Source organism: Bison bison, unplaced genomic scaffold (assembly GCF_000754665.1).
Source record: "Bison bison bison isolate TAMUID 2011002044 unplaced genomic scaffold, Bison_UMD1.0 scf7180017864108, whole genome shotgun sequence".
Taxonomy (NCBI): domain Eukaryota; kingdom Metazoa; phylum Chordata; class Mammalia; order Artiodactyla; family Bovidae; genus Bison; species Bison bison.
The window spans coordinates 12,768,079-12,780,945 of record NW_011494680.1 but is presented as its reverse complement, the minus strand read 5'-3'; the positions used below and the strand labels follow the sequence as shown (position 1 = coordinate 12,780,945).

Here is a 12,867-nt window from a genome sequence, read left to right as displayed (position 1 = left end):
TAACTGAGCTAACAGGGAAGCCCCCAGAAATGACTGGGAGAGCCCCAAATACTTTGAAAGTCACCATTCTAACTCCTACAAGAAAAATCTCCAAATTAGGTAACTCTCCCAACAAAAAAATGCAACAATGAAATACTCCCACAGAAAGAAGTCTTACGTTAAATATTCCAAATGGTAATTTATTCATCTATTTTGTCAAATGTAGTTTACTTTGCCATAAAATGTCTATAAAACCATAGTAAATTTTACCTGTGCTAAGAAGATACATTAAATTGCTCATTAGAGAGCCAAATTGAATGAGTAAGATATATTTCTACTTTTAAGTGCTTGTTAGTAGAGGTCATTTACATTGTTTTGCTTCTTAATTTAAATTTATTGGTGGCTCTGGAGACATACTCATGTTCATTGCACACACACCTCACTTCAACAACACACACGTCCATACCTCCACTATCTGTTAGAAATCATTTCTAAAAACTTTTCTCAAAGATGATTAAATAATTTTCACTTAACTGAAAAGATAACTTTCTAAGAATATGAATGGGTTTCTGTTCTTTGGATCTTCTTTATTAACACTAATCCTGGAATTTAAAAACAAAAGCACTGTGTACATTCTTCATCTGTTGGTTTAACCTTTGGGTATAATCCAGTAGGAGCAATCCTGAAAAGTTAATTTGAGTTATTCATGTAACACAGATTGGAAGCTCTATTTCTTTAAAACATATCCCAAATCCATTTACTGCTTTCCATCCCCATGCTGGGCTTGTCAGGTGGCTCAGTGGTAAAGAACCTGCCTGCCCAGCAGGAGACATGGGTTCAGTCTCTGGGTTGGGAAGATCCCCTGGAGAAGGAAATGGCAACTCACTCCAGTATCCTTGCCTGGAGAATCCCATGGACAGAGGAGCCTGACAGGCTACAGTCCACCGGGTCACAAAGAGTCAGACATGACTTAACAACTAAACAATAGCATCTTCGTTGTTACTGACTGCCTTAACCCAAGGCTGCTCTAGTAGTCTCTCAGATGGAGTTCCTGATTCTTCTTTGCAAGCCATTTTTTTCCCACATTGCAGTCACAGTGATTATTAAAAACAAACAAAACAAAACATGAATATGATAGCACATCTCCGCATAAAACCTTCCAAGGACTTTCTACAGCACTTAGGAATCAAATCCTCCATGAAGATCGGTTTGGTCGCTCTCATCCATAACTTCCAGGCAGACAGCTCCCTGCCCCTGCTTCTTCCAAGCTGTCAACTGTGGACCTTTGCAGTGACTCTTTCATTTGCCTGGAACAGTCTCCAACCAGCTTTGGCCACTGCTTCTCATCGTCCAGCTGTAAACAGAGTCATCCCCTCCATAGTGAGCTCCTGCCTATTTCCTATTTAACAGTATGCCTCCATCTACAAGATCAAACCAGTCACTCCTAAAGGAAATCAACCCTGAATACTCATTGGAAGGTCTGATGCTGAAGCTGAAACTCCAATACTTTGGCCACCAGATGTGAAGAACTGACTCACTGGAAAAGACCCTGATGCTAGGAAAGACTGAAGGCAAAAGGAGAATGGGGCAGCAGAGGATGAGATGGTTGGATGGCATCACTGACTCAATGGACATGAATTTGAGGAAATCTGGGAGACAGAGAAGGACAGTGAAGCCTGGAGTGCTGCAGTCTATGGGGTTGCAAAGAGTCAGACTTGACTTAGCGACTGAACAACTCCACCTACAAAAATTGTATTTGCATCTGTTTGTCATCTTTCTTTTAGCATATTAGTGCAGTGACAACACACCTCTACTCTTATTCTGTTTTTCATTATATTCTTGCCACTAAAACAGTATCTAACAAACACCCAGTAAATGTTTGTGGATGAATGTTAATTACCCCAGCACACAGGTTAAGTGCTTGGGCTCTGGAGTTAGGTCAACCTGAGTTGAAATACCAGGTTTGCAATTTACTAGCTTTGATGCTCGGTCTTTTATAAAGACTTGATTTCTTCATAAAATAGAAATATTCACGGGGCAAGATAAATCCAAATTTAAGAGAGGTAACTGAGATTCAAGTTTCCCTAGTCAGAGCTCACAGTCTTCCAGGATCTGCTTCATACAGACTGTCTCTTAAATCCCAATCTGAGATTTAAGGTCCCTTATGAAGGGGCAGGGCTTCCCAGATGGCTCATCCAGTAAAGAATCTGCCTGAAATTCAGGAGATGCTGGTTCGATCCCTGGGTCAGGAAGATTCTCTGGAGAAGGGAATGGCTACCCACTCCAGTATTCTTGCCTGGAGAATCTCATGGACAGAGGAGCCTAGTGGGCTACAGTCCATGGGGTCACAGAGTCAGACACAACTGACCGACCAACACTTGCACTTCATGGAGGGGTAAGAGAGGGGATGTAAAAATACAAAGCCCTAAACACTTCATTTTCAGAAACCCGAATGTGGTATTTCAAGAAACTATTAAGGAGGCTCTACAATCGGCCTGCCTAGATTCAAACTCAGCTTCCTGTATTTACTGTTGGCCTGTTACTTAAAGAGTCTCCAGGTCTCATTTCCCTCATGGAAGAACAGGACTGCCTTCAGCAATGCCATGGAAAACACTTAGCACCTTAGTTCTTAATTTATACAGGGCACCCAACCAACAGGAGTCATGAAGGATCACACCAAATTTAAAATATTTCTTACTTAGATAAATTCGAGATCTCATATCAAGAATTCATTCCATTAAAGAGAGAGAGAAAAAAAAAAAAGAAAGAAATGCATTTTTCCCAACATGGAACCTTGCATAACTTTAAGGTCACCTTCACAGATCAACCGCTGATGACTCAGAGCCAGTCGCTGACCTACCTATCATGGCAGGGTTTCTTCTGGCCACAAGCAGTTCATGCCTCTGCTTTGAAGATCATCACTGCTCTCAGCATCTTCCTACAACAGGACAGAGTCACATCGTGTGCTGTTTACCGGAGGTCATAGGAAAACTTTGAATGCTATAACGAATTTCCGAAGAAGACTCTTTGGGACTCATTTTATGAAACATTTTCTCCTTATCTAAGGGCCTAAGTTAAAGCTTAAAAAATCTTCCAGTTAGTTAAGTATTTAAGTTCTCTATATTTAGTGCCGTTCTAGTCTTAGTATCCATGATTTAAGAACTCCGCTCCAGGAGCCATCCTCTTAGAGGCATTGATTGTCTTCCCGTGCACAACGCAGGCGCTTTCAAAAAAACAGAAAAGTCCCAGTGATGGATGAAACCACCGTGGGGTCTCTAAGGTGGAGGCTTCACTAAGCTCTTTTTCCAGAATCATCACGGGAATATTTTCACCTTGGGATGAGAACCCACAGAACCTCATTGTCTAAAAAGAACTGGGACAGTCTGTCTAATTCCACGTGGGGCGGGGGATGAGCTGTGTGCGTCCTGGCGGAGGGCGTGGAGAGAAGCTACCCGCAGACAAACGCCACCCGCTCACCAACCCCACTCGCTCTTCCTCTGCTTTTTAATGGCAAGGACAAGGCGCTTTGCGTTTGCTCAAGTGACATAACAAGATGAAAACAGTGGATCTCAAACTTCGGTTTACCTGAAATATCAAAGGTCGTACAGAGGTGCACCAATCAGCAGGTCCCAGGCCCCGCGCGTGCGCCCGAGTGTGTGAGAGAATAGGCATGCGTGCGTGTACCTGTCAATATACCTGCGCACGCTCGCAGCACTTGCTGAAACGCGTCTGTGTTCATTCCACGTTGCCTCTCCACCGACCTGGCTCGCAGCCTGGGTCCGCGGGACACTGGGGAGCCTGCCTCTGCGTCCCTTGCTGATCCCACACCTTGTGTTTTTCCGCCCATTAACTGGGGATAAATGACCCAGATACCGTGCCTATTAAAAGCCTCATTTTTCTTTTGCCCTTTTGTTCCTCGGTGTACCACATTATCAGATGCTGCACACGTGTTTAAGTGTTCTCAGTCTTGGATGCCCTTTTGAGGACATAATGGGAGGTTTTTGCATGCGGTTCTATTGAGATATACGGAGTAGAATTATGTAAAGGCAATTGATGGTTTTTCTTCTCGTCTAGTCTGAAGACAATTACTAAGAGCTAATCTGGTATAGGAGGATATATCAAGAAACTATACAAAGGCCAGAATGCTGTATTTGCATCTATTGCGAATACAAAAAATAGAGTGACCAGTTCCCCTACCCTACTACATTCTATAATTACATCTCTGGATATCGTGGGTCACTTTTATTAAAAGCATCATTACTACAGTTGGCAGCAATTTACATTTTATCTTACATGATAGCAGTTTTCAAAGAAAAAAAAATAAAAGGACATCACAACAAAGAAAAACAATACATTTACAAAGTCATGTTTGTAAACTTCAAGGCTAGTTTAGAGCTGAGGTAACGCTGTTTTAGCTTTGTGGCTAAAGTAACAAAGTCCTTTAATTTAAAAAAGGTACCTGATTCTCTCTTCTTTCACTCTTTATTAATTTCATCTATTTATTTTGTTTATACCAGTGCATTACAAGACCACGAGACAATGGAACTGCAGTTCTGTCTGGCAAGAACCCTCCCAGTAGGTTAATTTCCAAAGGGACCCTTCACATTCAACAGCTGCCTTATTATTGCTGCGCCTCGGGACAGAGACGTTCACACTAAGGTGGAGATTGTCAGAGTGTATGGATGTGTGTGATGCGTGAGTGTGGGAACCCCCCCCCCATCCCCGTACAGTCATAAAGGGAAACAAATGAGCAAGTATGATATGTATGGTAAATTTCATCTTGACCTTCACAGCAAAAAAAAAAAATTAAAATTAAAAAATTAAATATATAACTTCATACTTCCTTTGAGCAGCACTTCCTTCCATGAGTGCCACTCGGTTACAAATTGCTCTTTATTATAATACCAATGGTACCAAAAGAAAAAGTAGAGAACAAGGGAAGAAAAAAAAAAAAAAAAAAAGAGCATTATGTAAGTTTCCTTAAAAAGACAGGATCACCTCTCAAATTTCATCTCTCCTAGGGATAATAAATAATGCACTGCACAATACTTAATGACCAAGATACCTTTTGACACACCTGTATAACATGACTTGAGACTTTTTTTTTTTCTTTGCTACACTATGTTACAGAACAGCTTATAAAACTAGGTATGAACATTAACTGTGAGTGTAAACAGTAGGACTACCACTTGTCAAAAGTTTTTAAACACTTTAACTGGAAACTGGTACTGGTTATTCGTCATTTTCATTGTTTTCTATTTCGTCCCCGCCGTCGAGGGAGTCCAGCTCTTCGCCCTGGGCGATCTCGTCTTCCAGAACGGAGGACTCGGCCGTCTTGTCCAGGCTCTCCTCGGCGTCGCTGCCCTCGAGGGGCTCGTCTTCCTGAAACGCGGCCCCCTCGGCTTTGTCTGGGGCCTTGTCTTCGCCGGCACCCACGGCGCCCTGGAGCCCCGCAAGCGCGGGGAAGCCGGGCAGCGTCAATCCCCCCAGTCCTGGAGGTAGAAACATGGACGGGTAGAAGAGGCCGGGGGCCATGGTGGACAGCAGGAAGGGGTTGAAGGCCAGCGGGTTGGAGGGCAGGCCGGCCGGGCCGGTAGCAGCACCCACTGATCCGTTCGCGGAGTCTGGGCCCGGGGCGGCTTCTGTGCTTTTCTCCGGGTCCTTGCTCTCGTCCTCGTGCTCGCCACCCTTCTCCTCCGCCCTGGATGCACCGTCCTCAGGATCCGTGGGACCGGCCGTGGCCGCGGGGCTCCCGGCGGCAGCGGACAGCGGGGCATTGAGCAGCCCCCCGAGCCCGAACATGCTGGGCAGCCCGGCCACACCTGGCAGCATCAGGGGCAGCACGGCCGCCGGGTTCTTGGCGTCGCCTCCGGCCGCCGCGGCTGTGGCCAGTCCCGGAGGGAAGCCCATGAGGCCCGCCAGCTGGAGCGACTGGAGGCTTTGGAGGTTCTGCAGGCTTGTCAGGTCCATCCCTGCGAACAGGCTGTTCACCAGCAGCGGGTTGATCCCCGACGTGGAGGCCACTGCTGCGGCTGCCGCGGCAGCCCGGGCGATTTCGCTCTTGGGCCTCCTTCCGCGCCGGCTCGCCCCTTCTCCCCGCACCACGGGTCCAGTGAGAAGCCGGTCAAACATTGACTCGGGAACGAAGCCCTGAAGGGAAGGGAGAGGCAAACAACGGCTGTCAAAGTTGGGGGACAAAACCTCATTTCCACCTGGGCCTTTGTGATGAACTGAACACTGATGGTTCAGAATGGAAATACACAAGCAAATTATTCCCATTCAAAAAGCTCAAGGATAGAACCTATGAAAGCAAAGCTTCTCTCTTTTCGCATTATACAGCTCGTCAGATTATGCTGAATTGCAGGAAAAAAAAAATGTGAAAGGGTACTCTATCAGTGGGGGTTTCCCTGGTGGCTCAGTGGTAAAGAATCCACCTGCCAATGCAGGAGACCTGGGTTTGACCCTTTGGGTGGGAAAAGGAAATGGCTACCTACTCCAGTATTCTTGCCTGGGAAATCCCATGGACAGAGAAGCCAGGTGGGCTATAGTCCATGGGGTCACAAAGAGCTGGACATGACTGAGTGACTAACACTTTTCACTTTCAAGTACTACTTTAGTATTTATCCTGGAGAAACAAAAACTCATCTTCACACCAAAATGTGTACACAAGTGTTATACAGCAGTTCTGCTTGTAACTGTCACAGTCTGAAAACAGCCCAGAGTCCTTCCACGGGTGACAGGGAACCACACCCAGGGTTATATCCAAGCACAAGAGTGTATCAGCAGTGAAACTTCGGACACATGTAACCACTTGGATGAATTTCAGTATGATGAGTGAAGGAAGCCCTATCAAAAAGGTTATGTAGTTTACACTTCTGTATACCTGACATTCTCAAAAAGACAAAACTCTAGGAATGGAGAACAGATAAAGGAGTGAGTGCCCTGGGCTGGGGGTGGAGACAGAGAGCAATACAAGGGAATTTGGGGCAGTGATGCAACTGTCTATATTCTTCTGATTATGCTGGCTGTTTAAGAAACTATCCACATGTGAAGATGAATAGAACTGTTCACCAAAAGAAAAATAAGCACTTTTACTGTATACTTTGGACAAATAAAAAGAATCAAGACTTTATTAACAAATTAATTGCAAAAAGAAATAGTGAAATAAATGTCTAGGCAGAATTGCTGTATTTTTCATTTATCTTAAAACCAGAAATCACAGTTAATCTCAAGGATCTTAACCACCATAAACTCCATTCCACCGATGCTGTTAACCAGGTTTACCTGGGGCCTTTCTCCCTGGAGTAAGTCTGCCTCTAATACCGTGAGTGTGTATTTCTATACAGTCCTTTAAATCACAGCTGTCAAATTAATCCACTTTGGATTAATGACATATGGATACAAGGAATGATGATGTATTAATTATCTATGGAAATGATGTACTGTATCAATTCTTTTAAGCCAAGAATAAATCATTGAATAAATAATGACAAGCAGAAAATAAAGAAAAATTCAGGAAAACAATTTTGTACAGATACCTTCCTGGACAGAGAGGCAGAGTCTATACTTACAGACTGCTTGACTATGTCCGTCCAGTCTGGGGCCACTGCAAACTCGGGGTTTTCTTCCAGCCACCGGGGCAGATCCTTCATCGGAGGCGCCATAGCTCCACCCATCTGGGGAGAGGCATTTAGGAAAAGACTTAGAAACTGACAAGTTCTTCCCTTTTCCCCCCTCCCCATTTGTGTATCTACACAGATACATACACACATCACATGTATTCTGGAAGAAATATTAACTTATAAAAGAGGTTGGAATAAAACATTTCTTGCTGGGAAAAGACATTTCAGAGAGATCAGTTCTCTTTCCCAGGGTTTACCTTCTTCCCATTTCGTTTGTTCACGACAGGCACCCTTTCTTCTCCTGTCAAAGTGTTTATATCCAATTTATTAGGGTTTCGACATCTGTGTCGTTTCTGTTTCGGTTTCTGAAATGAGGAAAACAGCACATCTGCGTTCTTCTGCAAAAAACACAAAAATACAAAAACAAATCGTATTTAGTAAAACCATAGTTAATACTTATTCTTTCCTATATGGATGATAAGCAGAACAGTCAGGCCATTTTTAACTACTATGGAAATTTCAACAATCATTTTAAGGATCAGAAACCCCAGTTTTCTTTGAAAGGAAAAACTATTCTCCTTCTCCTGTACTTAAAGAACAAACTTGAAAGCTGAGAATATGCTTTTCTTCTCATCTCCCAATAACCTGCTTCAAGTCTTGTCTTCAAATGTTTCACTGAGTCATGGTATTTTAAAAGAAAACTTTCTCTAGCTCCTTTGCTAATCTCTACTTGATGATGTGAATGGATACAGGGATGATCTCATGTCTACGCCATGAGACTGTGCACGAGGAGAAACAGCCCAAGGGATAAGAGAGTCTATGCAGGAGGGTGCATTCTGAGTGGCAGGAACTCACCAAAATGCAAACTCCCACACTTAAGTTTGAAAAAATTCAATCACATAAGACATAAAACATGCACTGTTTAAAGCTAGCAGCAGTTTAAGTGACAAATCATCTAGGGTTCCTGTCTGATGTTTAATAAATGGCATTGAGTGTTAGTTGTTTAAGAAAGACGCCAATAAAGCCTCAGGCTGCATTAGCTGCTCACATCTCTTCAGGAACAGCTTCCTAATATTCTGTGCTGGGCAGACTCAGTCCAGAGACCAATTAAAGTGTGTTGGTTGGGGGAGGGGTGTGTGTTTTTCTATTAATGGGACCACCTGGAAACCACACCATGTGAAGAGCAATGGAAAAAAATCACATCTATTTGGTGGGAGAAGGAAAAAACAAGGAAATGCGTCTTTAAATAGCTACAAGGCTGCTCTTCACACTGGACAGACCTGAAGTTAGTTTCTCTAATGTGGAATTTTTGATGTTTTTGTTTAGTCACCAAGCTGTGTCCGACTCTTTTGTGACCTCATGGAGTGCAACCTGCCAGGCTCCTCTGTCCATGGGATTTCCCAGGCAAGAATGCTGGAGTGGGTTGCCATTCCCTTCTCTAGAGGATCATCCCAACGATCCAGAGGATCGAATCCGCGTCTCCCGAGTTGGCAGGTGGATTCTTTACCACTTGGGCCACCAGGAAAACCCCTAATGTAGAATACAGAGTGATGAAAGCTTGAAAACGTTCACACTGACAAGACAGACTGAGGGACCAGGGATTTCCATGTTGTACGGGAGAAGGAAAAGGACTGACTGGGCAAGAGTCCCCTGAAACAAGTCTCTACTCAGTGATACTCACTGGTACATAACTTGGCATATCAACAGTATAAGTGGGATGCAGCTTCAGCCATTCAACTAAATCCTTATTTTTAGGCGCCTCCTCCCCCACCAGCCTCGTCCCATCTTCGAGATTTATAACAGGGATCCGTGTGTCTGGGTCCAGGTGTCCAGGAGAAGGAATGTTTCTTGTAGGTGGGGTCTCTATATCCTCTTCAAAAGCTTTGGTCACTTCAGCATCCTCCTGCAGAAAGAAGACAATGTTCTCAATTCTTGAGTGGAGAGAGCAGTCCTGACTACGTCCTAGCCCAAGAAAACAGGAGCTTAGTGGGGTGGGTCTCAAAAGGGAAAAAGGCTACTTGAAACAGTGGCAGTTTGGGAACAGCAATTAAATCAGAAGATGTAACTTATTCTTCACACTGTACAATTAGTAATAAGGTAGAAAATTCAGTCCATCTCTGTTCCATGTTTGAGACCCACTAGGAACACGACAAAGGCAGTGGAGTCTGAGCCTGGTATGCCCTCAAGGCGTGGGTAGCCTCTCAGTCTTTCTTGGGGATCCCTGGAGAGTATCATTAAAGAAATGAAAATTAGGGGACTTCCCTACAGGTCCAATGGTTAAGACTTCCAATGCAGGGGGCACGGGCTCAAATCCCTGGTTGGGAAACTAACATTCCACAGACGGCACAGTACAGCGGGAAAAAAAGAAATTATCGAAATTATAATTCACGGAATGTTCCAAAAGCCAGTTCATTGTAGCTTTTTGGCTTTCTGTGTTCAGTACAATTTTGTTGGTAGTACAATATTTCATATTAGGCATGTGTGGCAACACTGGAAAAATGAATTAGTTGAAGCCGAGACCTGACCATTGCCCAGCCACTGGTCCTCAAACTCTGCGTTTCAACCTGCAGACGTGGTTCACAGGCCCATCTGTCCAGCCATGCTCCTGCTTGGGTTCAGGTCTCCGTCACTGGCCCCTGCATCACTGAAGTACTCCTAAACGGGCCCTCTGATTCTACTTCCGCCCTCTTTAATCCAGTCTCCACTCTGTAAGGAGGCAATCTGCTGAAATGCACCCTTCCTAGTTCAAAGATTATGTTACATCACTTCCCCTAGTTAAGCTAATTTTGCAATTGAATTCCCATCACCTTCAGGATAAAATCCAAGTTCTTTAGGTCGCCTACCAAAGCCCTCTGTGGTTTACACCTCACCTTGTGCCCAAGCTCCTCTCTGCTGAAGCTGCCTCCTCATCAAACTCCCTGGCCAGTAACTTTCAGTTCATCGGACACAATGGGCTCTCCCTGGCCACGCTCCCTTTGCACATGCTCTCCCAGCCCCCTCTTTTCAAATGACTTACTCCCATACAACCTGCAAAATTTAACTGAGGTATGACCACCCATAGGGAAACTTTCCCACTTGTTTCTGCCCACATTCTCCTCCTTCCATTCCCATTCTTCTTTTGGGTTCTCAAAATATCCCAGGGGCACCTCACGACAATGAGAGGTTGTTATTTATCTGTCGCCCATCTTAAACACTGAGTTCTCTGGTGTAAGCACCTGTCAGGCTTTTATTCTCTGCATCCCAGTACCTGGCACAGGGCATGGCTGACTCCCACTATGCTGCTGATTGCAGAACGGCTGCATCCTTACTTTTCACAACCGCACAGTGATCTCCAGCATGATGCCAACGTGAGATTTTAGGATTTGCCTCATTCCACACAAGTAACCTTGCTGACCTCTACAGCTCTTCACTACTCAGTTTATTTATAGATTCATTCTCCTTCTGTTTTATGTGCTCACACAAAACCCTCTATAACACCAAATGAGGAATGTGAAATTCCAACATTTAAAAGTAAAAAAAAATAATTAAAATAAACACACATTCTCTAATATCTGTTAAGAGTTTTGAGCTAGGTTGCTAATAGGATTTTAGGGGAAAAAACTAATAAACTCTTAGAGATAGCTTAAAATACGTGAATGAATAAAGTCAGTCGTAAGTCTAATACGGGGTTATAATTACAATAGGAAATTGTAATTGCTAATTCCTGATGCTGGGTCCACAAAATGAAATTCAAATGGAAAGATGATTTGTTAATGTTCCCGGAGAAAGGATTTTCCGTGAATAAAACCTATCAAAGCATTAGGGTGGTTCCCAGCAGGGGACCACACACCTAGCAATGGCCTTTCTTTAACTTGGGGAACAACTAGTCAAATTGATACACTGTACGGCGTATTTCTACAAGATGCTAAAAGTAAATCACATGACCCACAAAAATGACAGTTACTATGACTGGTACATTTACAATAAGTTTTGAAAATAAATTACCTTTTAACCACCTGGATGCTTCTGAAACTCAGACGCATGGCTAGCCCACTTCAGTGTGTCTACTCTTTGTGACCCTGTGGACTGCAGCCCGCCATGCTCTTCTGACAATAGGACTTCCCAGGAAATACTGGAGTGAGCTGGCATTTCCTGCTCCAGAACCAGACCCGACTAGGGGACAAGTTTCAATGGAAGCTTGTTTGTTGTCACTTCTAGACCCTAACTCCACCATGTCTCCCTACTCTTTTAGGTTACTACGCTTCCCTTAAAAATGGGGAAATAATAATAGGGATGAAATAAGGAAAACATATTTAAACAAACTTCTCCCCTTGGCGTTTCTTAAACTGTGTCTATCGCCCAGGGGATGGGCCCACCACCCGTGTGCCAGCTTATCAGGCACCTCTGTGCTGATTCGGGTTTTGAATCCACAGGCTCACTGTGGTGGTGTCGTTTAATCTCTTAAGTTGTGTCTGACTCTTATGTGACCCTATGGGCTGTATCCCGGTAGACTCCTCTGTCCATGGGACTTCCCAGACAAGAATATTGGAGCAGGTTGCTCTTTTGGTGCCTTGTACCAGTCTCAGTGCTTTAGAGGGGACTTCCTTCGTGTATTCTGGTTCCTGGGAGAAACTCTCTAATTCTTAATGGGGTGGCACAGTTTTAGGTGAGCAGTTGAAATGGACCAGGAAACAGAGATATTTTGATTACATTGCACTCATTTCCTTTGAATTGAAGAAATAAATGCCAAAATCCACTGACACATGTATTTCCTGCAAACCTAAACTAGCACAGACCTCAATTCAGTTGAGATTTTTAAAATATCCATTTACAGAGGTGGGAGAATTTGCAATCACTAGCTTTGCATATGAACACAAATCTTCAGTCTGAAGCTGAACAAATCTAATAAATGCTGGGCCCCAAACATATTGATACTTCTAAGAGCAGAAGTGTTTCCATCTCGAAGTTCACAGGTTATAGGCTCAGAAGAACACATGTTTGTTTGAGGCTAGTCTGCTGAGAGTAATCAATACATTAGGACCTTGGGAAGAATAAATCCTCAAGCTACATGTGGTTCAGGCTGAGTGATCTGTGCCAATGCTTAGCACAATATTCCGGCTCAGAACCACGGCTCTGTCCACTGTGGCTCCTTTGGTGGGAGGAGTGGCTTTCACACCACATCATGGAGGGGCACATGCCCCGGCCTGGGCAGCAGAGCCAGGACTCGGCTGCCAGTATAAACACCTGGGTGGGGGTGGAGGGGCACCATCCCCCGGACTTACTGTCA

General features: G+C 44.2%; 1 protein-coding gene across 1 annotated transcript in view; it reads right to left on the bottom strand.

The window, feature by feature from the left end:
* Nucleotides 1-3,684: 3,684 nt before the first annotated feature.
* CHD7 (chromodomain helicase DNA binding protein 7) overlaps nt 3,685-12,867 on the bottom strand; it is a 130,380-nt gene continuing 121,197 nt past the window's right edge. The window contains 4 exon segments of the mRNA XM_010839000.1: nt 3,685-6,129; nt 7,551-7,655; nt 7,859-7,999; nt 9,283-9,504. Of these exon segments, the coding sequence (XP_010837302.1) occupies nt 5,212-6,129; nt 7,551-7,655; nt 7,859-7,999; nt 9,283-9,504 (1,386 nt within the window). The 3' untranslated portion in view covers nt 3,685-5,211.